Consider the following 26,373-nt stretch of genomic DNA (forward strand, 5'->3'; position numbering starts at 1 on the left):
CAATAAATAAGAAAAAAACAAATAATGAATTGGAAGTCGAGAGTAAAATACCTGTAGTAAGTTACTACTTAAGTTACCAGCAAAGCTGGAAGTAGAAACCTGATCTCTTGACTCCTAATTCAGTATAGTTTGTAGAAAAGGCCATAAATAAAGTTATGAAGTCCCTGATGTAGACACGAGATATATACTATATATATGACATAATATATATTACATATATCATGTTTCTTCCACATATCATAGGTGATATATGTGTACAATATGATTTATGTGATATATATGATATATATGAATATCTAAATTTATGGTTCTATAAAGGTCTAACATGATAACTAGAGTAAGCAGGAATTTTTTTCTTCTTAAAGAGAATTATTATAGTAAATACATATTATAGATGTGTGGTTTTTATTTTTTTGGCTAGTCCTGGGGCTTGAACTCAGGGTTAGCACTGTCCCTGAGCTTCTTTTGCTGAAGGATAACACTCTACCACTCCCAGGCTTTTCTGTGTATGTGGTACTGAGGAATCGAACCCAAGGCTTCATGCATGCTAGGTAAGCACTCTACCACTAAGCCACATTCCCAGCCCCGGGTTTTATTTTATTACCTACATCTGTACCATTTTACATCTATTATTAGAAAGCATTTTGCTCTTAATAGATTAGAAAACTCTATGTTATATGCCGTGGGAACGTGAGTGAATTAACTCCTGTTTTTTCACTAGCAACCCGTATACTTGAATTGTAAATTATAATGAAACAATCAAATCATAAAATATCCCTTGAATACCTCTTTATTAAGATAATTCAACCAGATTTAAATTTATTTCTGTCCTAATAAAGTTATTTTTATGTCTCTTGCCAAAGGAAACAAGCTACTATTCTTAAAAGAAACAAAAAACTTAGTTCAGCATTTCATGTGGATTTAATAGCATTTCTAATATTATAAGACATGTTCCTGTAACTAACTCATATTTTAGAAAAAAATCCAGTTAATGTGGACAGTGTCTTCCAAAATACTATTTTACTTTTGTTTTATGCCCTACCGTTTTACTCAGTGGCTGTGAGGTCATTCTTTTTTCCTACAGTGAGGATATGTAATCAGACTTTTATAAATTATCTGTCCACCCATAATATGGCAGTCTCTCCTTGCTTTTTGCAATTTTTTCTGAGCACATACACATGGAACCAAAAAGTAAACTATTTGTGAAATTTTAAAGTAGTTCAGGGTTATATTTAACATTTATGCTAAATTATTTATAAATTGACTGCAGTGTCTATAACTACATAATGAAGTATCACTAAAAGTTTTGGAAAAAAACAAATTGAACTACCAGAATTTGTAGCCAGTGAAATCTCTGTGAACATCTCTGTGCAATATTTTTAAACTCTCTTTTTTCTGTATCCTCCCAGGTGTGACCAAGCCAGAGAGAAAAATGCTTGGGAATATAATTTGTTATATAATGTATGATACCAGAAGTTACTTCTGCCCTTCCTACCACTACTTTGTCAACAGTCCAACCCATTCATAAAATCTTAGGAATGAAGGTTGACTTTGGAGGTCACTTAGTCTATATTATCATTCAATGTAGAATCCATTCTGTAGTGGCTCTGGCAAGTGTTTGTTTCCTCCTGGTTAAGTGCTTCTTCCACATTGCTGGACCAAGATTGCGCTGCTATAACAGCCCAACCAGCTGTGTAACCTGGGTCAAGTTACCTCCACGTTTGGGGCCTCATTTTCTCATTTGGATATAATTATAGGCATAATTATGATATCTTTTCCAGAGAGCAGTCACTTCGATGAATTAACAGTAATTGCTAATATTTATTAAGTTCTCAATATAAGTTTTCTAAGTGATTCCTGCGTATCTTATTTCATAAGAAAAATTAGTGTCTGACCATTGATTGGATGACTGTCTAAATTGTTATCACATTTAATCACTGTATTCACATCAGGAATACCAACAAAGTGTGGCATTTGGACGCATTTTTATATCTGAATATAGACAGTCTTAAATATAGATGGGCATTTTATATGGGGATTAACATCTACAGAGATGTAAATACTGATATTCTACCAGTTAAATAATAATGCTTAAAGAAAAATGTGATGATTAATGTTTATGATGGCTCTTAGCTATGTATCATTTTAGTAATTATACTAGAGAGTATAGATTGGCAACTGATAGAAATGTTGACAACTATTAGAAAAGAAGGAAAAAGCTCAACAGTGTAATGGCAAAATTGCCAGTAGCAGAACCATAGCTAAAAAGAAAAAAAAAAAAATCCAGGGGACCTTTGTATGTTTTCAAAAGTAAGCAATATGGGCATCTTGGGAAGTAGAAACCTGGAGGACCATTATTTAAGATCAGCCTGGACAAAAAAAAAAAGACATTTCAATGGGCCTCCATGTCCATCTCCACCAATGGCTGGGTGCTTTGGCACTCACCTGCCATCTCAGGGACCGTGCTTCCATAGGGACACAAATAAGAACATATCCCAGGCATAAACAAGACCCTATGTCGACAAGCAAAGAACACAAAAAGGATACCTGCCTAAGGTGTAAGGTCCCACATTAAATTCTATTACTACCTCCCACCCCCCACCCCCGTAAAAAGGGAAAAAATGAGCAGCATGCAACATTTCAGGTGTTAGCTGGTGCTAATGTGAGCTTTGTTAAGAATATGAAATTCAAAATTGAAGACATTTTAACAAGAAAGATAGTAGTTTATTTAAAAATTTTAGATTGCCAGGCACTGGTGGCTCACACCTATAATTCTAGCTACTCAGGGGACTGAGATCTGAGGATTACCATTCTAAGCCAGCCCAGGCAGGAAAGACCATGAGATTCTTATCTCCAGTTAAATGCCAGAAAATGAGAAATGGCACTATGGCTCAATGTGGTAGATTGTTAGCCTTGAGTGAAAAAGTAATAATAATTCAAGGACAGCACCCAGGTCCTGAGTTCAAGCTGACCAAAAAATTAAATCTATGTAAAATATGATCCTGCAGTCTCCTAACAAGATATAAATCCAGAAGGAATGAAATCAGTATGTTGAGATATCTACTCTTCCATGTTTACCGAAGCACTGTTGACGCTAGTCTAAAATGGAACCAGCCTACTTCTCCACCAACTAATGAGTAGATACAGAAAATATTGTACAAATATAATAGGCAGTATAAAGCATGAAATCCTGCCATTTGCAACAATATGCATTGATGCTTATTATTTTTAAGTGAAATAATCTAATCATATAAAGACAACTACTGCATGGTATCATGTGAGATAAGAAATCTAGTCTTACAGAAGTTGAGCATAGGGGCTGGGAATATGGCCTAGTGGCAAGAGTGCTTGCCTCGAATACATGAAGCCCTGGGTTCGACTCCTCAGCACCACATATATAGAAAATGGCCAGAAGTGGCACTGTGGTTCAAGAGGCAGAGTGTTAGCCTTGAGTAAAAAGAAGCCAGGGACAATGCTCAGGCCCTGAGTTCCAGGCCAACTGACAAAAAAAAAAAAAAAAAAAAAAAATTGAACATGGAGTGTTCAGAACCAGACACCAAAGAGTGGGGAGACTGGAGGGATCAAGGAAGGTATGATCAATGGGTATTTAAGTTATAAGATAGGATTTTCCTACCAGGCTGGCTTTAACTACTGTAGTCCTCACATCTCAGCCTCCTGAGTAGCTAGGATTACAGGCATAGACCACCAGTACCCAGCCAAAAATGTTTTTTAAAAAGGAAAAAGAAGAAATAACTATAACCTATAAAACAAGTAAATAGAAAGTTCTCCTTCATAGAGTTCATGTTTCTTTGGGTCTGGCTCACTTCACTTAGTATAATTTTTTCCAAGTCCTTCCATTTCCTTACAAATGGGGCAATGTCATTCTTTCTGATAGAGGCATAAAATTCCATTTTGTATATGTACCACATTTTCCTGATCCATTCGTCTACTGAGGGGCATCTGGGTTGGTTCCAGATTCTAGCTATGACAAATTGTGCTGCGATGAACATTGTTGTGCTGGTGGCATTACTGTGATTTTGTTTGTGGTCTTTTGGATAGATACCCAAAAGTGGGGCTGCTGGGTCATAGGGGAGTTCTATGTTTAGCCTTCTGAGGAATCTCCATACTGCTTGCCAGAGTGGCTGAACCAGTTTACATTCCCACCAGCAATGAAGTAGGGTTCCCTTTTGGCCACATCCCCTCCAACAATTGTTATTGTTTGTTTTCTTGATATATGACATTCTTACTGGGGTGAGATGGAATCTCAATGTTGTTTTGATTTGCATTTCTTTTATGGCCAGTGATATAGAGCACTTTTTCATATGTCTCTTGGCCATTCTCATTTCCTCATCAGAGAAGTCTCTTTGTAAGTCTTTAGCCCACTTGATGAGGGGGCTATTGGTTCTTTGCAGTTTTGTTTTGGAAGAAGGTAATTTTTTTATTTCTGCATATATTTTAGAGATGAGGCCTTTGTCCATTGAATGGCCGGTAAAGATCTTCTCCCAGTCTGTGAGCTTTCTGTTTATCTTGAGAGCTATGTCCTTTGCCGTGCAGAAGCTCTGCAGTTTGATGCAGTCCCATTTGTCCAACCTTTCTTTGATTTGTAGCCTTTCTGGGTCATTGTTAAGGAAGTTCCATCCTGCGCCAAGGAGCCCAAGTGTTTCTCCTACTCCTTCCTTTAGTGTTTTCAGGGTGTCTGTTTTGATTTCGAGGTCTTTAATCCATTTGGAAGTGATTTTGGTGCAGGGTGATATATAAGGATCTAGTTTTAGTTTGTTGCATGTGTTGAGCCAGTTTTGCCAGCACCATTTGTTAAAGAGGCTATCTTTCTTCCAAACTATTGTTTTAGCTCCGTTATCAAAGATTAAGTAGGCGTAGTTCTGTGGGTTCATATCCGGGTCTTCAATTCTGTTCCATTGGTCTTCAGGCCTGTTCCGGTGCCAATACCAAGATGTTTTTATTACTATAGCTTTATAATACAGCTTGAAGTTGGGAATTGTAATTCCTCCTGTACTGTTCTTTCTGCTTAGGATTGTTTTTTCTATTTTAGGTCTTTTATTGTTCCATATGAATTTCTGGAATAATTAGTACAGGTTTAGGCAAGTCATAGCAGAGCATCACAAGAGCCCAATAGCTATACCCTTATGATCACATAACATGATGCTAAGTGAAATGAACTCCATGTTATGGAAACGATTGCTATATCACAGTTGTAACTACTTTCAACGCCCCATCTGTATCTGTAGCTTCTATTATTGATAATGTTCTTGTATCACCTTCCTGTGGTTGTACCTAAACTCTCTGTAATCTTATCTTAGTATATTAGAAACCGTGTATACTGGTATTAGAAGTAGGAAGTTGAAAGGGAATACCAAAATTGAGAGACACAGGGTAAAAAAAGACAAACAACTACAAAAGCAATACTTGCAAAACTGTTTGGTGTAAGTGAACTGAACACCTCAGGGGGGAAAGGGAAAGTGGGAGGAGGGAGGGGGTATGAGGGACAAGGTAACAAACAGTACAAGAAATGTATCCAATGCCTAACATATGAAACTGTAACCTCTGTGTACATCAGTTTGATAATAAAAATTTGGAAAAAAAAAACATAACATATTGCCACTACCAAAACAAAAAAAGAGAGAGATAAAAGCTCATTTAGGAACTATACGTACGAATGGGGCAGGTAGCTGTATATCAGGGAATAAAAAAAAAAAAGAAAGTTCTCCTTCAGACATCACTATAAGAGTGGTTTGCCCATTTGTCCTTCAAAACGTGCACCAAAAACTCTGTGACAAGTGGTACAGGCATAGGTCAGTGAGTAGGACACAGTCTTCTAAGGACTGTATTGTTACACCAAGAAATAGATATTTAAAAAATAAGTATAAATAACATAGTATCATTTTGTGGTTGGAACAAAATGAAATTAAATCATGCTATTTTCTGATATAAGCCAGTTTCATCAGTTATAAACAGTACTTTAATAGTACTTTTCCCCAACAGTTATCACTAAACAAATGTGTGTGTGTGTGTGTGTGTGTGTGTGTGTGTGTGTATTATAAGAGGATATGCTGACCACCTGCCATTAGTCCTTTAGGTAGTTATACCCACAAGAACTCACAGAAGCTGAGCTGTAATCTGTTTACCTAAATTTTCTAAATTGTTTACATAAATTCATATTATAGGTAATATTTAAAGAGGAATTCATGAAATTTAACTTTTTTCCAGTGTTGGCATTGCATTAGAACTTGATAATCCCAAGAGACTTATTTAGTATATATTTGTTTTTATTGACTGTTGCACAAAATTATTCTAAACAAGTATATTTTTATGTTCCCTCTGACCCAAATGAAAGCTCTCAAAATCTTCCCTCGTGAAATAAAAGTATTTCTACCAAACACCACGGAAGTAAATTTAGACAATAACAGTTGGCATTTTCTCCTTAATAGGAATATGATGAAGAATGGGCAAAGAAGATTCAAAGTGAAAAGTTTCGTTGGCATAATTCTCAGTGGCTAGAGATGGTAGAGAGTCGCCAGATGGATGAGAGTGAACAGTACTTGTATGGCGATGACCGAATTGAGCCATATATCCATGAAGGAGATATTCTTGAAAGACCTGACCTTTTCTACAATGCAGGTAAGGCAGTGACTGAGGCCAAAATAAATTATTTGTGTTCTATAAGTATGCATTTAGCTATACCAACCTTTCATATTTCAAAAATTCTTTAGCACTTTTAAAATAATCTGCTACGTAATATCCATATACACCAAGAAAATCTAGGAATCCCATTATTTTTTTCAAGTTAGTTTTTGATATCACATTTTAAGAAATAGGGAGCTAGTGAAATTACTGGTTCTTAGAAGTTTATTGCTCTCTAGACATAGACTCTTAATGAATGGAACCAAATTTCTGACTGCTATCCAGAATAAAATAACTTTTCGCCATTCTTCATTAATAAGTGTATAACTCATTAATTTATATTTTGTATTCTTAGGTACTTCCAAGTTTAATTTTGTTATATTTTTGCTTTAATAGCACACTACGAAATTTTACTTAGTGACTAAAAGGAAACTTTAGGTACTTCAGAGCAACATTTCTTTCTCCCCTCAAGGCTTTAGTAGTTTTCAGGACAAAAATTAATATTTGTCCAAACTTTACATGTATTATTACTTTGTTGATCATGCCACACTGCCTTTCCAGGGATGGTAAGATAGATAAGGTTTTGCATATTATGGCTTTTTTAGTATTTTTCGCTGCTACTGGTGTTAATATTACAGCAGTGAAGAGAAAGGAAAGGAATTTTTACAAAAATCTGTGAGAATTTGGAAATAAAAAGTGTTTGAGCTGGAGGTATTGCTTGGAACAAGCTCCAAAAACTCTAATTTCACTCACCAGCACAAACACATACTCACATACCTACCTACCTACATACACACATACATCTGAATGAGTGGCTTATCTTTTTTTCCTACTCTATAGTCCTTACTACATATTTGTTGTGTTCTCAATTCATGTTTTTTCTCATTTTATCAGAATTTGTGTATGATTAATAAATGAATGGTAAAATTGTTTACCACAACACTTAACCACTATTAGTGTCATATCTAATCACAAATACTATTTGCATGTTCATATGTTCATAAATTTATATTATGCAAGCTTCCTCAGCAAACTATTCTTTTAATATTTTATATACATTGTCAAACTTTAGAAAATTGTTGCTACATTTTCGTTAATGAATAGATTTCTTCCTAACTGAACTTTATATAGCAGTTTTGAAATGCTGCTTTGTATTTCAAACCAGATGGAAAAGATCATTAATTTCAGCCAACAAGAATTTCTTAGTTCAGTAATAGCAAGCAGCTGTTCCTTAAATGTCCGCTATTCATGAAGTAAAATGATGTGGAATATAGATGATGTGATTTTTTTTTTATAGGAATCAGAATATTTTTAGAATCAGGTTTCTTTCTTTGTAGATTGACAGCTACCCGTCAATATGAATCAATTCCATTTCCCAAATCAAAAAGTGTCAATCACCTCATTCAACTTTATTGTTTTAATCCATATAAAATTTTTGAATGAATTTTTAAGTTTTACTACATTTCTAAAATTCATTTATATTAACCTCTGAAAATGAAAAATCATAACTACTTATTCTGTGAGATATTTTGTCATTAAAAGTTTCTGTACTCTATTGATTCATTTGTGTGACAGTGAAAATGTCATAGTGTTTAGTTCTTATAGCAAGTTGTCTAATGTATTTAGTTTATTACTTTACATTGTTCATTTCCATGAAGTCCACTGATTAATAAATAAGATTTGAGAGTTTCTGCAGCTTTTACATCATGGATAATACCAGCCCCTTTGCTTTTATCACATGTAGTTGTACCTTGGAAACACCAGATCAGTATTTAAAACTGTGAGTTTGTTTGAGAGGTTGATCTATTTTATTAATCACTTGGGTCTCCATGAAACTTTAGAGCTGCTTCCTATAAAAGCAAAGTTAGTAACATTTGACCATAGAAGGCAAATTAAATGGCAATGGTATGTGATTCTGAGTCTTTTACTTTAAAATAAAATAATACCTGCTGTCTCCAATTCATTAGTATCACCCTATTTTCAAATGATTACTTATCAGCAAAGACATATGTTTTTCTCTTGCTTTTATAAGAATGTTAGTGTTATTGGACTGATATCCCCTTTAGTATTTTTTCCTTGTTGTCTAAAAGTGACTATAGTGATTGATTAATTTCCTTTGCTGTCATGGAATTAAACTGCTTGCTTAGGTGCTTTTCACCAGCAATAAAAGTACATTGTAACTTACCAACAGTATTACTACTACACATTTGACTTTTTATACAGAGGACCTTTTATTTTTTATGGTTCTTCAATTGTGATTGATCAGTATTATGCTTAGAATGTGAATATATTTCTAGAATATGAAGATTAAAATAATTTGTTGAAAAACATTATGTTATATCTTACCAGGCGTACTCAAGTAAGTTACTAGTCATCATTTTAGTAATTTTTCTCACTTTCTACATTATTACCATCTATTTTCTTCAACAAAGTCACAAGAGTCCAGTAACCCTCTATAAGAGATTGTTGCAAGTTCCACTTTGATGCATGATTTTTCTTAGGTTTTTACTGGCTTTCAGAAACCAAGAGGAGAATAATTTATGCTTTGATTTTATCACTATGCCAGTATATACCCATTTATTCATAACTACCTATCATTGTACTTGGAGCATCTTAGTAAGGTCTGTTACATAACTATGATGTGTTATAAAACTAAGTTATTCTATGTAATTTAATAACTACATATGTAGAATACTCTACAGCTAGGTTGCTTTGTTCTATATTATCTCCTTTTTTCCATTTGTTCTGTGGCCATTTAAATATGCATATTCTTTTGTTCATTATGGCTATACTAGCTGTGAGGAGAAACTTAAGAAGTACACTACTACTGAGTTTATTTGGGGTTTGTAGTCAAGAGTTTCTTAAGGACTGAAAACTTCACTTAGTTTTTAGACTATCTGCCTGGCTTGTATGAATCCCAGGTTTAAGCCCCAGCATTTATATATATACAATTTTTAGTATTTACCCAAAAGGTATTATTTTAATTGCATAACACTCTAATCATGTATTAACACAGAAGTTGGGATGCTTTTGATGAGATGCTTTTGATGAGATATTACTAAAGCATTTAAGCCTAATTTGCCAAAGAGAAGATGCTCGCATATCAGAGCTGCCCAATTCTCATTAATCCATAAAGTATCAGTAACTGTAAAACTACATCAAGTGCAGTACTGTAGAACTGTTAAAATTAATTTCAGAAATATAGGCATATTCTTTTTACTTATATAAGATCTGGATTGTGTTATAAGCTAATTATATCTATCTTTATAAATTTTCTAGATAAAATTTTGAAGTAAAAAATTTTAATTTGAATGTTATTTTATATCCTAGTTTCCTGTATTCTCGCTTTTTTAAGGAAGATTTTTATTAGCAGGGGCTGGGAATGTGGCTTAGTGGTATAGTGCTTGCCTAGCATACATGAAGCACTGGGTTAGATTCCCCAGCACTACTTAAACAAAAATGGCAGAAGTGGCGCTGTGGCTCAAGTGGTAGAGTGCTAGCCTTGAGCAAAAGAAGCCATGGACAGTCAGTGCTCAGGCCCTGAGCTCAAGCCCCAGGACTGGCAAAAAAAAAAAGAAAAGAAAAAAAGATTTTTATTAGCATATATTAATTACACAAGGAAGGTTTGTTTTATTGTGACATTGTCATACAAATCTTTTGTTACTTTGTTTCTTTAAAGTCAGCAGGAATTTTGGATTAAAAATAAGAATTCGAGTATTTAATCCAATTTTAATTTCTTCATCTCATTTTACAAGGTTACATTTCATAAATATAATTTTTTTTTTTTTTTTGGCCAGTCCTGGGGCTTGGACTCAGGGCCTGAGCACTGTCCCTGGCTTCTTTTTGCTCAAGGCTAGCACTCTGCCACTTGAGCCACAGCGCCACTTCTGGCCGTTTTCTGTATATATGTGGTGCTGAGGATTTGAACCCAGGGCCTCATGTATAGGAGGCAAGCACTCTTGCCACTAGGCCATATCCCCAGCCCCCATAAATATAAATTCTAAAATCATGGTAAAGTATCTTTCAGTTGGTTGTATACATATCTCAAGTACTGACTGCTAAGATCTTTTTTGCTATGTCCTTGTGATTATCTTTGCATCACTTTCAAAATTGTGTGTGAATACTATTTTAACATTTTACTTAGTTTATTTTTTCCTCCAAAATTGGCAGGATTTTCAAACCATCATACTCAGTTATTAGGTTTTAATTTTACAGAGGAATTTGTTGAGGATTTTTAAAATCTTGCTCTTGTTAATTACAGCCCCATGTCACAAAATTCTACATTCAAATAAATTTTATTTATGTATAAATTGGTGCTTTACTGTCACTCTGTGGTGTCTTGGCATTCCCAACAGCTGCTGATCTTTTGGTTTACATGACCTAATATCTAGTAAACATAAAAAACTGAACAAAGTGTTATTAAAACTTTAATGAAAACTCAAATATCTTAAATTTAGTAGAGTCATAAGATAAATGCCAAAAGTATCCATTAACAATTCAATAATTAAATAAAAATCCAAACCATTAATATATGATGTGTCACAAATTGATATATGTAGCAAATGAGCAGTATGGGATTCTTCTTTTTAAAATGAGCAGTAGAGAGTTTTAGCAAAGAAGTTTTATGCAAATGAAATTTTGTAAATGTACTCATATGCCAACTCTACTAACTTAATTGTATCAGATATTCTATTTTTAATTGATCTATTTATTGTTAAAGTGATGTACAGAGTGGTTACAGTTTCATACATAGGCAGCACGTACATTTCTTATCAAACTTGTTACCTCCTCCCTCATTTTTCTCCCACCTTTCCTCCTCCCCCAAGTTATACAGTTAGATTACAGCAAATAGTTTTGTAAGTATTGCTGTTGCATTGGTTCACCTTCTACCTTTTGTCTCTCCATTTTGATGTTCCCCTTTTCTTCCCTAATTCTGATAAACATATCTTACAACACCCAGGGTAGTAAAATCAGTTACAGTGATATCCGGGGTAAAACCATGGGGAAGAAAGACAAAAGAAAATGGCATAATCTCACGTGGTACGTTGAACATAACAACAACAATGATAAACCACTATTTCTGTAACTTCAAGTTCATTTCACTTAGCATCATCTTATGTGGTCATATGTACATAGCTATTGAGTTATTGTGATCTTCTGCTAGGACTATCCTGGACATGTACTAATTCTTACCAGTGAGGGAAACCATAGAGTCTGTTTTTTTTTTGGGTCTGGCTCACTTCACTTAGTGTGATTTTTCCAAGTCTCTTAATACCCCTTTCCCTCAAATTTTGCTATTTAAATCCTACCTATTCTTCAAAACTCAAATTAGTTACACTTTTCCTCCCTTGACTTCCAAGAAGGACTTTCTAAACACTGTGTCTGCCATTTATTGGTACATATACATACTCCTGTTGTGTATTATTTATTAAGAAATTATTGCATTTATTTTATAAAAATAAGAATTAATTAAAATTATTTATGTATTATAATTTTATATATTTCCTCTAAGATTAGTATAGTGTTATTGTTATGTGTTAGGTATACATAATCATTTGATGACTGAATCATTTGGTGAATAATTTGTTTTCCACATGCCAAATTTTTAAATAATGTGATACATATAACCTGGCCAATATTTGTATTTAGACTCAACAACACAGATCACTTTGGAAGACTCTGGAAGTTCTCAGAGTCATCCAAATGGTTAAATACAAGTCATAAACCAAAGTGTTTGTTCCATGCATAGGACAGCCCTAAACTGACATGGATCTTATATTCCCTCAGATCCTTTTGATTATTAACTTATTTATGATTCTTTAAAAATAAGTTATCTAGATTCTTAGATTGGAGCAAATTAGAAAATAATGTAACTCTAAACTAGAAATACATAGTAACAAAGACTTAAATTTAGGAACAGAATTACTTTGGAAGCAAAAAAAAAAAAAATACAAAAAAAACAAAGCCCAGGAACTAAAAAAGTGTAATGGTATAGAGCCAGATATGTTTAATAACCTAAAGGAATGAGTACATTTTTAATGAAGACAAAGTCATCAAAAAGTACTTAAGTTTGTAGAATACACATTTTTTAAAGCACAGGGAGTCAAAATTTTACTTAAATGTTATTATAAATTTGTGTGTATTTTAATGGCTGACATTTAAATTGTCAAGTATTGCTTATTTACAAATTTAGTTTTTTGACATAGCTGACTCCCTAATTATGTTCCACAAGCGAAGTTCTCAAGGTATAAAATATGAAATAGACTGAAGGGCTGCTTCTTTACCATCACTGTTGTGGAATAACCTCTCGCCTTTACTCGTGTTCTACCTTTAATCTGGACTTGCATACTTCACCTCACTTCCTATTTTTCTCTCTTTTCTATTGCACAATACTGTAAGCCTTTTGAAGGCACATAAGTACTACCTGTCACTTAGTGGATGCTGAATTCTTATGGAAAAGACATTTGTTATGAGGTCTATACTTACAGAGTGAACATATGTCAGGCTTTCCAGTTTTCTTTCCAGATTAACAACCATTTTGTGTGTGTGTGTGTGTGTGTGTGTGTGTGTTGTGGACCTTGAACTCAGGGCCTGGGCACTTTCCCTGAGCCTCCTTGTGATCAAGGCTAGTACTCTCCTGATTGAGCCACAGTGCCACTTCTGGCTTTTGAGTGGTTAATTGGAGATAAGAGTCTCATGGGGACTTTTCTGCCTGGTCTGGCTTCAAACCACCATCCTGAGATCTTAGCCTCCTCAGTAGCTAGGATTACAGGTGTGAGCCACCAATGCCCGGCAGATTAACCATTTTTTAATACATTATTTGATAGGGTAATATCCTTGTTATTCCTTACAAATATAATTTACTAGTTATCACTTTCTTGATTTCTAGATGGATTAATTGCCTCCGAAGGAGCTATAAGTCCAGACTTCTTCAGTGATTATCATCTTCAAAATGGAGATATAGCTGGACAGCATTCATTTCCTGGCAGGTAAAGTCTTCCAAGAAAAATAGAATGTATGGTGTTTCTTTTGTTTTTGAAAAGTTAAAGTTTCTTCACTACCAATTTTTACATCCTTTTTATTAAAGTGGAGGGGGACCCAGTCTCTTCAAGAACATGTTTGTTTGCTTTTAAATTAATTCACAAAGTCACATTTTCACTCCAAAAATGGAGATCACAGATCTGAAAAACGATTCTTTACAACTTTGGAAAATACACTGTTGAAACAATACCTTGATAAGTTATTGAACACAGATTATTTCCTCGGTGCTTTATAAGGCAATTAAACATAAACCAAGAACATAAAAGGAATAGTATAACAACTATTCAAATGTCACTGTATGAAAGAGTAGATGCTTTAAATTGATGACTTTTCTACCATAGAAGGTAGCATTCAAGTAAAATATTTCAGGAAAAATATCTGACAGGCCAGCATTATTGTGTAGGTAAAATACAGTTCCATTGCTACACACTGGTGGCTCACTCCTGTAATCCTAACTACTCAGGAGGTTGAGATCTAAGGATCTCAGTTCAGAAATGGCCTGGGCAAGAAAGTCTGTGAGACTCTTATCTCCATTTAACCACAAGAAAACTAGAATTGAAGCTGTATTTCAGTGTGGTAGAGCACTAGCCTTGATCAATAAATAAAGCTCAGTGCCTAGGCCCTGAGTTCAAGACCCATGACAAACAAAATAAAATGAATATACATACATACCTACATACAGTCTGTCCCCTCCCCCCGCTTCATTACTAGTAAAGATTCTTAAATTTGCCAAAAATAATATAAACAATCCTCTTTATGCTATTCTAATAGATACGGTATTTTAATTCAGGCTGATGGTTGAGATGTCATCTAATGTAGTAGCTATAATCTTATTTTACCTGAAGCTTACTTTTCTAATTCAAATTATTGATTTAATTTCTGCTTTAAAATTCTATTTTTATTATCATGAGCTATTTTCTGTTTTATTCATTCATTAATGTGTTTTTTAAATAAGTGATAAAATGTGAACAATGCACTTCATTAAGCACTTTTAATAATATTTAAACCCAACTGCAATTAATCTCTTCAACCATTATTGATTGTCTATTGGATATAATATGTTTTATAAATATTCATCTCTTTAATCTTAATGTGTCCAGAAGTGTTTTAAATCAAGATTTATATCTTTTATGGGTGAAAAAATCATGGCTCTAAAATTTTAAATAAGCCAGGCCCAGTGGCTTATGCTTGTAATTCTATCTACTTAGGAGGCAAAGATCTGATTGTGGTTCAAAGTCAGCCCACATAAGAAAGTCCATGATACTCTTACCTGCAATTAACCACCAAAGCCACTAGAAGTGGCACTGTGACTCAAATGGTAGAGCATTAGCCTTGAGTAAAAAAATGCTCAGGGACAGTGAGAGGGCCCTGAATCCAAGCCCCAGAACTGGCTCAACAGAAAAACAAAATTAAAGCAGTCAAAAAACACAAGTGACAATATTTGGAAATAAGTGATTTATCTTTGAGGGTGTTATTTCCAGTGTACCCTATGAAATTATGCCTTTTTCTTTTGTCTTTCTTCCCCATGCTTTTACCTCTGATGTCACTGTAACTGACTTTGGTACACTGGGTATTGTATGTATGTTTATGGGAACTAGGGAAGGGGAAAACCAACATGGAGAGACAAAGGGTAAATGGCGAAGCAGTGCAACAGCAATACTTACAAGACAATATGCTGTAAACCACTGTACATCTCGGGGAGGGTGGGGAGGGAACTGGGGATGGGGAAGGTAGGAGAAAAACAAAGGAGGAGGTGGAATCTCAATGTTGTTTTGATTTGCATTTCTTTTATGGCCAGTGATGTAGAGCACTTTTGTAACTACTTTCAACGTCCCATGTATATCTGTAGCCTGTATTATTGATGATGTTCTTGTATCACCTTCCTGTGGTTGTACCTACAGTATCTCTGTAATCTTATCTGAGTATATTGGAAACCATGTATACTGGTATTAGAAGTAGGAAATTGAAAGGGAATACCAAAATTGAGAGACAAAGGGTAAAAAAAGACAAACAACTACAAAAGCAATACTTGCAAAACTGGTGTAAGTGAACTGAACAACTCGGGGTGGGGGGGAGGGAAAGGGGACGGAGGGAGGGGGGTATGAGGGACGAGGTAACAAACAGTACAAGAAATGTATCCAATGCCTAACGTATGAAACTGTAACCTCTCTGTACATCAGTTTGATAATAAAAATTGGAAAAAAAAACACAAAAAAAACAAAGGAGGAGGTAACAAGTTTGATAAGAAATGTACTCACTGCCTTACATATGAAACTGTAACTCCTCTGTACATTACTTTGACAATAAAAATAAAAAACAAGTGTCAGAATAAAAATTTGAAATCATACCTATAAGTCATCAAAATTTATGAGTTTTCCAGTGTAAAATGCTCCTAACTTAGTGGAAAAAAAATATATGGGAGTGGTTTTTAAGCCTTTTTAAAAAAAATCACTGTCTATATTAAAAGAAATTCTTTTTATGTCTCCACCTAGTACACACATAAACACTTTCTTACATACACGTATCTATGCATATGTATGCATACATTTGTATGTATATATGTAGGAGAAAAAATTCTTTAAATGATAGTCTTACTATCAATAATGTACAGTGTTATTTTGATTTCATTTTTAAATACAGATTTCAACCCACTAAGTTGATTTCACAATTCACTCATGATCATGACCCAAAGTTTGAGAACATGATGGGAAAACATTTGCAATATTAACTGAAATGCATAGCTCAGTCTTCTGTAGTGGCCTTTCAATAAAAAGCAGCGCTTGGTAAATAGTTTTATCAGGACACTGAATCATCGTTAATACATTCTTGCCTCTGGAAATAAGAGCAAACTTTGGTTAAGTACTAAACACTGTATGACTTTTGATTGCTTCTGATGTTTCTGAGACTGTATAGTAGGTGTAGTTACTTAAACAGAGGCAGTTATTTGATCATAAATGTTATGTCATGATAATTCATTTTATAACATTTTCTGAAACAATTTAAAAATGTAAAATTATTTGTGTATGTCATTCTCATATAAAAGAATTTTGCATATAGAATTTGTAAGAGTATTCAGCCATTATAATTACTATTCTCATTTAATTTCACTATAAACCAAACACTATTTTTTTATCTCTTGTCAATACTTCCATTCTAAAGAAAACAGACTGCTACTAATTATGTATTGGAAGGGTTGCTTTCCCTTTTTTTTGGCCAGCACTGTCCCTGGCTTCTTATTGCTCAAGGCTAGCACTCTACTACTTCTTGAGCCATAGCACCACTTCTGGCTTTTTCTATTTATGTGGCACTGAGGAATCCAACCCAGTGCTTCACACGTGCTAGGCAAGCACTCTACCACTAAGCCACATTCCCAGCCCCAGCTTTCCTCTTTTCTTTGAAGAGGTGCAGGTGTCTGGAACATGCTCTATTCGTTTCAGACCTGACCCTCTTCCTCAACTTCCCCAGTGCTAGGATTAGACTTGTGAACCTCCATGCCCAGCTACTTTCATTATTTTAATATAATTGTGTGAGTTTAAAGAAACAACATTTTCATTTAAATCAAATATACTACTGGATATGGTGATTCATGATTACAATCTCAGCACTTGGGAGGCTGAGGCAGGTTTGTTAAATTGGAGGCTCACTTGGGATACATGGTAAGATCTTGTCTAAAAATTTTTTAAATGTAATACAGTTTTTAAAATACTATACAAATTAATAATACAAAATAATAATCTTGTAAGCCCAATTCAACATTATCTCTTATTTCTAGTTTTAAAAATGGTCACTTTAAGAATGACAATTCTTGCCAGATGATAAAAGTATTTTGAAAGATATGTTTAGTTATTTATGAGACCCATTTGTTTCTGTTTCTGTTCATTATTTTATGACTTTGGGAAAATTATTTTACAAACTCTAGTTTATTTCAAAGTTAAAAATATTTATGTAGCTTCTTTTACTTTGTAAAAGATAAATCACAAGTAATGCAAACTTAAAAGATTAGTTAATACAAGATACTCTAGACTTTTCAAATCAAGAGTGAAGTAATATTTATTATAATTATTTTTTATGTCAGAGTATTTTGTCCTTTAAAAAGCACTTCCTGCTGGGTGTCTGTGGCTCATACCTATAATCCTAGTTACTTAGGAGACTGAGATCTGATCCAGCCCAGGCAAAAGAATCTATAAGACTCTTATCTCCAGTAAAGTACTCAAAAAACTGGAAGTGGCACTGTGGCTCTAGTAGAGTCCTAGCCTTCAGCAAGAAGCCCAGGGACAGTGCCCAGGTCCAGAGTTCAAGCCCCAAGACTGGTCTTCTTAAAAATATTTTTTTAAGTGCTTCCCCTTGAGAAAATTAAGTCTTTCATCTTTTGCCTTCTATAAGTTTTCAGGCCTTAAATCATATAACTTTCCTACTTTTTTAATTCCAGAAGAAATAATTTGCAATGAGCTTCCTCAGACTTGTAGGTAGTAAATCAAATGAGCAGAGATTGTACATTGTGTCTGCAGAAATACAGAGATACAGCTGAAGGTCTGCTTGTTCTTTTCCACATTCTGCTTTATTATTTTGGATTGTTTCCCTTTTCATTTATTCCATTTTTAAAATTATTTTAGGATCCTCTCTTTCATGGGTTTTCTATGCTATTCTTGAGACTAACCAATAGTGGATTTTTAGGTTTGGCATGTCTTTTAAATTATGCAGAGATTTTAAAGTATTTTAACTTGACATAATTATTCACGTTTTGGTATGATAACTTACTGCATAATATGTCAGATATTTTAAACTGATAGTTAACTTTCAGCTTCTAAGATCTTATAGATAAATTCAGAACTCATTCAAACCTTGTTTTTAAATTTCTCCATTTTAACTGATTTAAAATAGGAATATTTTCAAGAAACATTAAGTTCTTTAACCAAAAGTTGTTGAACTTATTCTTTGTCTCCACTTTGAAGATGACTATAAGCAGACTAGATAGACACCATAAAGAATTAAGACTGTGAAAGAGCAATTAAGTCTTAACTGAATTTTAAATACTTAAAAAAACTGGTTGTCTAAATAACTCTAAAACAAGAAAATGTTGTTTATTTGGAGAGCTTTTGTGTATATTTGTGTGTCTGTCTGTATATATGTCTCTCACTTTAAATCAGGGAAATGGCCCAGATGATTTACAAATTCTTTCTCTGCTTCTTTATCATATGTTTTTGATAAATAAGCCTGCCAAGTTATCTGGGAAGAAAATAATAGCAGATAAGTGTATGAAAGGTGAAGTGTTATCATCACCATTGTTTTTAAGTGTCTGACTGACAGTGGTATGTGGATGAAATGTGAAACCGTACCAGAATGCCATGTAGCACTTTAGTCTTTGTTTGAAATTTTTTCAAGTATTAAAATTTGAATGGATTCACGGAAAGTAGATAATCTCCCAGTCCTGCAAGCTAATGAGTAAATTTGTATATCATTAGCTTTTTAAAAATAATTGTTTAAATAAAAATTATTTTCCCTAAGATGATTAAAGTTTAGTAAGTATTAAGACAAATGTCTTAAACTCTAAGAAATTAGGCCAAGACAGAGAAGTGTTTAAACAGTTCAGATTGGTGTTTTTCTCAAAATCAAAGTCAAGGATCCTTCATAATCTGAACACCTACATTTTAGTAATATAGCAAGACAGTTTAATTGGAAACAGTGAAAACTGTTAAACTCATCTATTTCAGTCTACCAGAGAACTGTATGTCTGATAAAATAGATACTGGCAGTTGGACAGCGGATCCTGGGCCCTAGGCATGTGTCACTATTGGTTTGAACCTCTTGGCGCCAGGATTTCCCAACATTTCAAGCTAATGTAAAATGCATTAGGGCTCCAAGGCATTAGCTATGGAGCTGCCAGTCCCAGAGCGTCAAGTGTAAATCTTCCCCTCCCCAGATCTGAACTGGAGTTAGAAAGTGAAATGGAACTTGCTATTAAAGCTAATTAAAAATAATAGGAGCAAGACTTGTTTTGGAGGTTATATACCATGAATTCATACCATATTTTTGGATGGCTTTTTTATTATAACTCTTACTTTTCAAGACTAACAAGAACCTCATGTTAAGAGTATTTTTAAACTGCTTCCAGCTTTTACAAATCAGTTTCTGTTGCAGTAAAAATGGTCCATTTTCCTTTTATAGGAATCCAATTTTCATAAACTGGAAAAAAATTGCAGAGTATGCTTAGGTTTCCTTGGGACTTAGAAAAATATTTTCAGAGAGCTTGGCATTCTTTGTGGTGGGCACTGTGATGTCATTTGCTGACCATTTCACTGAGGTCAGAAATGAACTCGACGTGCTCATCTGAGCCATCATTGTCTGCTCACTCTGTGTTTGTCTATTGCTACCTTGCCTAACTGTTTCTTAGAGGACCGCACTATTCCTTTTTTTGTGTGCATTCAACTTAACCTCTTATACACTCATACCTCCCATTGTCTCTCATTTTTTTCAAATATTAGTGCATAGTTGAAATGTTAGTTTCAAAATCATACTGACTAGAGCTAACACACTTTTTCATTAAACTATAAGAAATAATTTTCATCTAAGCTTCATTAATGTATCATCTTTCATAAGACTGAAATTCTTCATATAAAATTTATTTTGTTTTTGTTTTTTTGGCCAGTCCTGGGCCTTGGACTCAGGGCCTGAGCACCATCCCTGGCTTCTTCCCGCTCAAGGCTAGCACTCTGCCACCTGAGCCACAGCGCCCCTTTTGGCCCTTTTCCATATATGTGGTGCTGGGGAATCAAACCGAGAGCTTCATGTGTAGGAGGCAAGCTCTCTTGCCACTAGGCCATATTCCCAGCCAAAATTCTTCATATAAAATATAGACTAATTTCTTACATTGTAAGAAATCCACCTTAATTATACTTAACTATGCACTTGATTCACAACTATTATTAAGAGTAACAGTAATACAATATTGAACAATACTTACCAAATACCTTGTGATAAACATTTACTCTTCCTTCTTTTTTAATTAATTTATTTATTTATTGTCAAAGTAATGTACACAGGGGTTACAGTTTCATACATAAGACAGTGAGTACACTTCTTATCAAACTTGTTACCTCCTCCTTCATTTTTCTCCCACCTTCCCCCGGTCCTCAGTTTCCTCTCCACCCTTCCCCAAGTTGTACATTTGGTTTACAGCATATTGTTTTGTAAGTATTCCTGTTGCATTGGTTCGTCTTTTAGCCTTCATCTCCATTTTGGTGTTTCCCTTCTCTAGTTCCCATAAACATACATACAATACTCAGTGTACCAAAGTCAGTTACAGTGACATCAGGGGTAAAGCCATGGGGAAGAAAGACAAAAGAAAAAAGCATAGTTTCACATGGTACATTGAAAATAACAACAAAGATAAACCACTTATTTCTAAATCTTAAAGTTCATTTCCCTTAGCATCATCTTATGATATCATATGTATATTGCTATTGAGCTATAGTGATCTTCTGCTAGGACTATCCTAGACGAGTACTGATTATTTCCAATGAGTAAAACCATAGAGTCTGTTTTGTTGTTGTTGTTGTTGTTGTGAGTGAAACCATAGAGTCTATTTTGTTGTTGTTGTTGTTGTTGTTGTTGTTGTTGTTGTTGTGGGGCTTGAACGCTGGTCCTTCGTGCTGTCCCTGAGCTCTTCAGCTCAAGGCTAGTGCTCTACCACTTGAGCCACAGTGCTACTTCCTACTCTTTGTTCATGACGTGCACATTTGCCTGGGTTCCTAGTACTTGTTCTTAGTGGGTCAAGATTGGGTTATTTGCAAAAGCTGTTTAAATAGAATTTTGTTAAATCATGACTAAAATACACAGAACAGAGTATTTTTATAGCAACAGTGGGGGTGAGTATTAAGACAGTGTCCTGTTTATTTTTTAAATTACTCGGTTTCAGACTGAGTGCATATGAGTATGTCAAGAAATATCCAGACCTAGACAAGACATGGCAGGACATGCCTGTAATCTAAACTACTAAGTAGGTGAAGATCAGGAGGTCTGCCTTGGCACACAAAGTTAATGAGACCCTGTCTCAACCAGCAAGCCAAGTATGGTGGATATAGCTATAATCCCACATATACAACAAGCATTTCTACATAATAGGATCACAGTCCAAGGGTGGTTTCAAGTAAAAACACAAGACTACCTCAAAAAACATCTAATGCAAACTAGGTACCCAGGGCTCACACCTTTAGATCAGAGTCGGAGGCTGGCTCCAAGTAAAAACACAGGACTCTAAAATAACTAAAAATAAAAATAACTAAAAAATCTGAAAAATAACTAAAGCAAACGAGGTGTCGGTGGACTAACCCTGTAATTCTAGCTGCACAGAGGCTGAGATCTGAATCTCATTTCAAAGCCAGCTCAGGGAGACAAATCCGAAAGACTTGTATTTCCAATTAGCCAACAAAAGGTAGAGATTTTTTTTAGTACAGTGCCAATCCTGAGCAGGAAGAAAAGAAAAGGCCAAATGAGATTGAAGCCTTGAGTTCAAGCATCGGTACTGGCACACAAAAATAACAGTCGCAGTTGTTGCATAGACACAGTTGTGATGAGAAAAATCAAACCAAGGCAAATACTTTGGTTTCTGTTTTGTTTGTTGGGTATTTTCATTTTGTTTTTTGGTATAATGGTCTGAACTCATACTTGCTAGGCAGGCACTCTACCATTTGGGCCAGGGCCCCAGCCCATTTTACTTTTGTTGTTTTATTGAATAAGGTCTTGTGTTTGTGCTAGCACCATCCTGGAGAGTTATTCTCCTGCTCATGTGGGATCACAGAGATGCACCACTATTCCCAATGGTTGTTGAGATATGATCTCATTACCTTCTTGTCTGCCACATGGGTAGTTGGGATTAGCTGACATACTCCATCACCCCCAACCCCAAATAAAAGTTTTCATTATGGGACTTTTGACCTAACATAAGCCTTATATGAAATCACTTTTTTTTCCCCTAAATACTCCCATGATGATTCTGAAAATTATTTTCTTATTGAAGAACTAGACAGAATGTCCTAGGAATCTTTTTAAATATTGAAAGAATAAATGTTTAAGACTTTTCAAACCATTTAAATCTTTGTGAACAGCCTAATAACCTGGATTTACTTAGCATTTATATCTCCATGTTTCACATTTGATCAAGTATGTGAGTCTATTGAGCAAAGAGTACTGCTGTCCCAATTTTAACAATGTGGAAATTAAAGCCCAGAGACTAGCTTAAAACCAGTTAGCTAATAAACATTGAGGCCTTTAAGCTTGGTAAGAGGAAGCACTCTTTGTGTTAGATCATTACCACCTCCAGATGACAGGAAGATATATTTATCAACCAGCAAATGGGGCTTTAGGAAGTTGAGTACATTTTATTAAAAATTAGAGTAAGATATGTAAGTTTGTTGAAATATGACAAATTGTCTACCTGTTTTGCTTTAATATATTTGAGTTGGTTTACTACAAATTGGTACTCTACTTTTGCTTGGAGGCAAGCTGCTAAGACTTTATTGACACATTAAGTTGTTTACTAGCTTTAAAATCTCTAGTTAATTCATTAACTCCTCTGCAGATTAAATCCAGTTGTGTAAAAACTGAGAATGAAATGAGTGCAAGTATATCTGTATTGAAGGAGGAATGCCTGATACAGGTTACTTTATTCAGCTAATTAACTAATGGAAATTGTGGCCTACATGATGCTATTGTTTTGTGCTAATATAGAAATGCTCATGGACTTCATAATGTTCACTTCACTTGTTGTCTTATTTATTTAGCCCTTTTATCAAGACAATTTCTTTCTAGCATTGGAAAGGCAAGGCAAGTCATTTCTACTACTTGGGCACTAATGATTTGTGTTTCCCGAGGAGAATTGAATTAAGGTTTTATTAGTAAATTGGGCCTATAACCTTTAAGTCCGGATTTTATTAGATTATCACACATAAGCATTAGCAAACTATAAACTTCACTGAAATATAGAAATCCAAGCCAAAAAAAATCAAGTCTTGGGATCTTGGAAACTTGGGATGATGTTTTAAAATCCTAGAGAAGTTATAGTGCAGACTTGTAAAAGTATTTTCAGTTATTTACTTTCCTTTAGAGATTTATTAGAGGCACAAGAAGTTTTTGGCAACAGGTCTGCCCTCATCAACTTGGTGTTAATTTTTGATTTGGTAATCTGAGCAATGTTTTTGGAGGCATACAAAATAGCTGTGTATAAATCTAAAGATACTCCCAATGAAAACCTAATTTATTGTCATTTTATTAGGACTTTCATTTGGGAGAAGAAATTCAATATAACAGAATCTATAAATAAAATAAGTATGACCAGATTCTATAAAAATGTTTTGACACTGATGATGGTGTGCCTTTGTACTAGAAGGAATGGTAGGAGTTAATCCAGTTATGACTTCCCAGTCAATTAATTAACTTACCACCACTTAAGAATGATTATCTACTATTAAAGTTCATACATTTTTGTTGGCTTTAGAGATACAGGAGTTAATTGTAAATTTAACCAGATATGGTGGTTCATTTCTGTAATCCCAACACTCAGGGACCAAGGTCAGAGGATCTCCATTTTAATGCAAGCTTGGGTTACATAGGGAACTTTGTCTACCCAAACTGGACCAAAACTAGAGGGATAAATTTAAGTGGAAAATAATGCAAAGATGAGTGTTCTTGTGATATATTTGACCTAGGAAATGCTGCCTGTCTATCTACCTATCTATCTGTCTACCTACCTACCTATCTACCTACCTACCTACCTACCTACCTACCTACCTGACTTCGCAAAGACTTCCTTATTTCTATCCTAACGAGAATAGCACTTGGTTATGTTGTGGGTTGATGAGCACTGCCACCCTCTAAGAAAATGAGAGTAGAGCAGACCACCTTTTGTTTCCTCTGAGTCTGGAGTCAATGGCACTAAGCTGAATCTTTAAGTGAAAGTATTTCTTAATTTAAGATAGACTTATTCTAGCCCATGTGTGTTTCGGTATGGTTTCAGTACTTGTGAACAATTGTTAATTTTTGTGTAGAAAAAACCTCAATATATTTTCTTAAATATTGTTTAAAAACGGCTGAAACTTAGGGCCTCATCCATTTTTAAACATAATAATAATTAGTCCCCATATTCTCTATACTGCCCGTAGTCATTCCAGATGTGCTGTTACAAATAACTCAGCCCTCACATGAGCCATATGGGCTGTGTAAACTCATTTGCACTTATCTTGAACAAGAACTGTACGGATTGTAGGTGAATTATTAAAGTAAATTTATATTGCCAAGTAAATCTAAGAGTAAAACATTGAGCTGTAGTAAATGAGAAAGGAATGTGCAAATGAAGACCTGCCTACTTTAATAAGTTTAGCGGTTACCCTCTCCGTTTCAACTAGGAGTTTTTTTGTTGGTGTGTTTTTAAGGAGGGGGTAGTCTATAAAACCTCTTATAGAAATATCTAAGACAAAAACAAGGAAATATAATGTTCTGAACTCAGCTGGTCCAAACCACTTGAGCTGCTATGACAGCTCATAAAACTGAGAGTAGTTTTTAACTGGGCTCTGTTTTACATTGCCAAAGTGAATTTTCCTTGCAGGAAGTAGCCAGAGGGTTTATTTAGTTTCCAGTCCCCGCCTTTGATCTTTCTGTACTGTCACATCTCGGGTTACATAGCCCTTTTTCACTGCAGTAAATCTGCAACAGTTAATGAGAATAAAATTTCCTCCTTCTTACTGATGGCATGTTGTTAAATGCCAAACCACAGCCAACTGCATATTTGTAGAATTTTAGTTAAGATGTATGAAAACAGTGCAATCAGTTTAATCTTGTTGCCTTTGTAATTCCTTTTATTGAACTTTCTTCCTTTTCAAGTGACCTACTTCATCAAGTCAAGTAGGTGCAAGGCCAAACCAGGAAAGGAAAATTCAGAATGTTAATAATGCTAAGGAGAAGGTGTTGGTAGAGTGAGGCACAGCGGTGGGTGGATGACAGGCCTGCTACCCTTAAGATTCAAATTAAGTGTATGGTAAAGTTTTTAAAAGAACAAGCTGTCTCTTCAAATAAAATTCACTCATTTGTTAATGCTTTGACATTCTGTGTTTAGTTTTAACATAAATTTGTACTAGATTGAATTATGTAATGAGTAAGAACATTATTTTTCACTTTTGATTACAGGGAAGATACCATAGTATCTAAAAGAATTTTAAAAGCTTCAGAAAATGTAGTTACTATAAGAACTACTCTTAAAGGAAAAGTGGGTTCCTACATTTGGAGGAAATGTTATAAATATCTATTTAATAAGTGAAGTTTCAAAGCATACATAAGCTAAATTTTTACATTAATATATCACCACATACAATGAAGTACAAAAACTATTCTCTCGGGCTGGGGATATAGCCTAGTGGCAAGAGTGCCTGCCTCGGATACATGAGGCCCTAGGTTCGATTCCCCAGCACCACATATACAGAAAACGGCCAGAAGCGGTGCTGTGGCTCAAGTGGCAGAGTGCTAGCCTTGAGCGGGAAGAAGCCAGGGACAGTGCTCAGGCCCTGAGTCCAAGCCCCAGGACTGGCCAAAAAAAAAAAACAAAAAAAAAAACTATTCTCTCCCATTAATCACTTATTATTTGACTCAGTATATATCTATGATTTATTTTTCATTTATATCTTTTCTTTTTTCTGGCAATTAAAA

General features: G+C 34.6%; 1 protein-coding gene across 2 annotated transcripts in view; it reads left to right on the forward strand.

The window, feature by feature from the left end:
• Kifap3 (kinesin associated protein 3) overlaps nt 1-26,373 on the forward strand; it is a 118,353-nt gene that overhangs the window by 74,024 nt on the left and 17,956 nt on the right. For both annotated transcript variants that reach the window (XM_048356474.1, XM_048356475.1), the window contains exons 18-19: nt 6,447-6,636; nt 13,529-13,628. In XM_048356474.1, the coding sequence (XP_048212431.1) occupies nt 6,447-6,636; nt 13,529-13,628 (290 nt within the window). The remainder of the gene's footprint in view (nt 1-6,446; nt 6,637-13,528; nt 13,629-26,373) is intronic.

Source organism: Perognathus longimembris, chromosome 11 (genome assembly GCF_023159225.1).
Source record: "Perognathus longimembris pacificus isolate PPM17 chromosome 11, ASM2315922v1, whole genome shotgun sequence".
Lineage (NCBI taxonomy): Eukaryota > Metazoa > Chordata > Mammalia > Rodentia > Heteromyidae > Perognathus > Perognathus longimembris.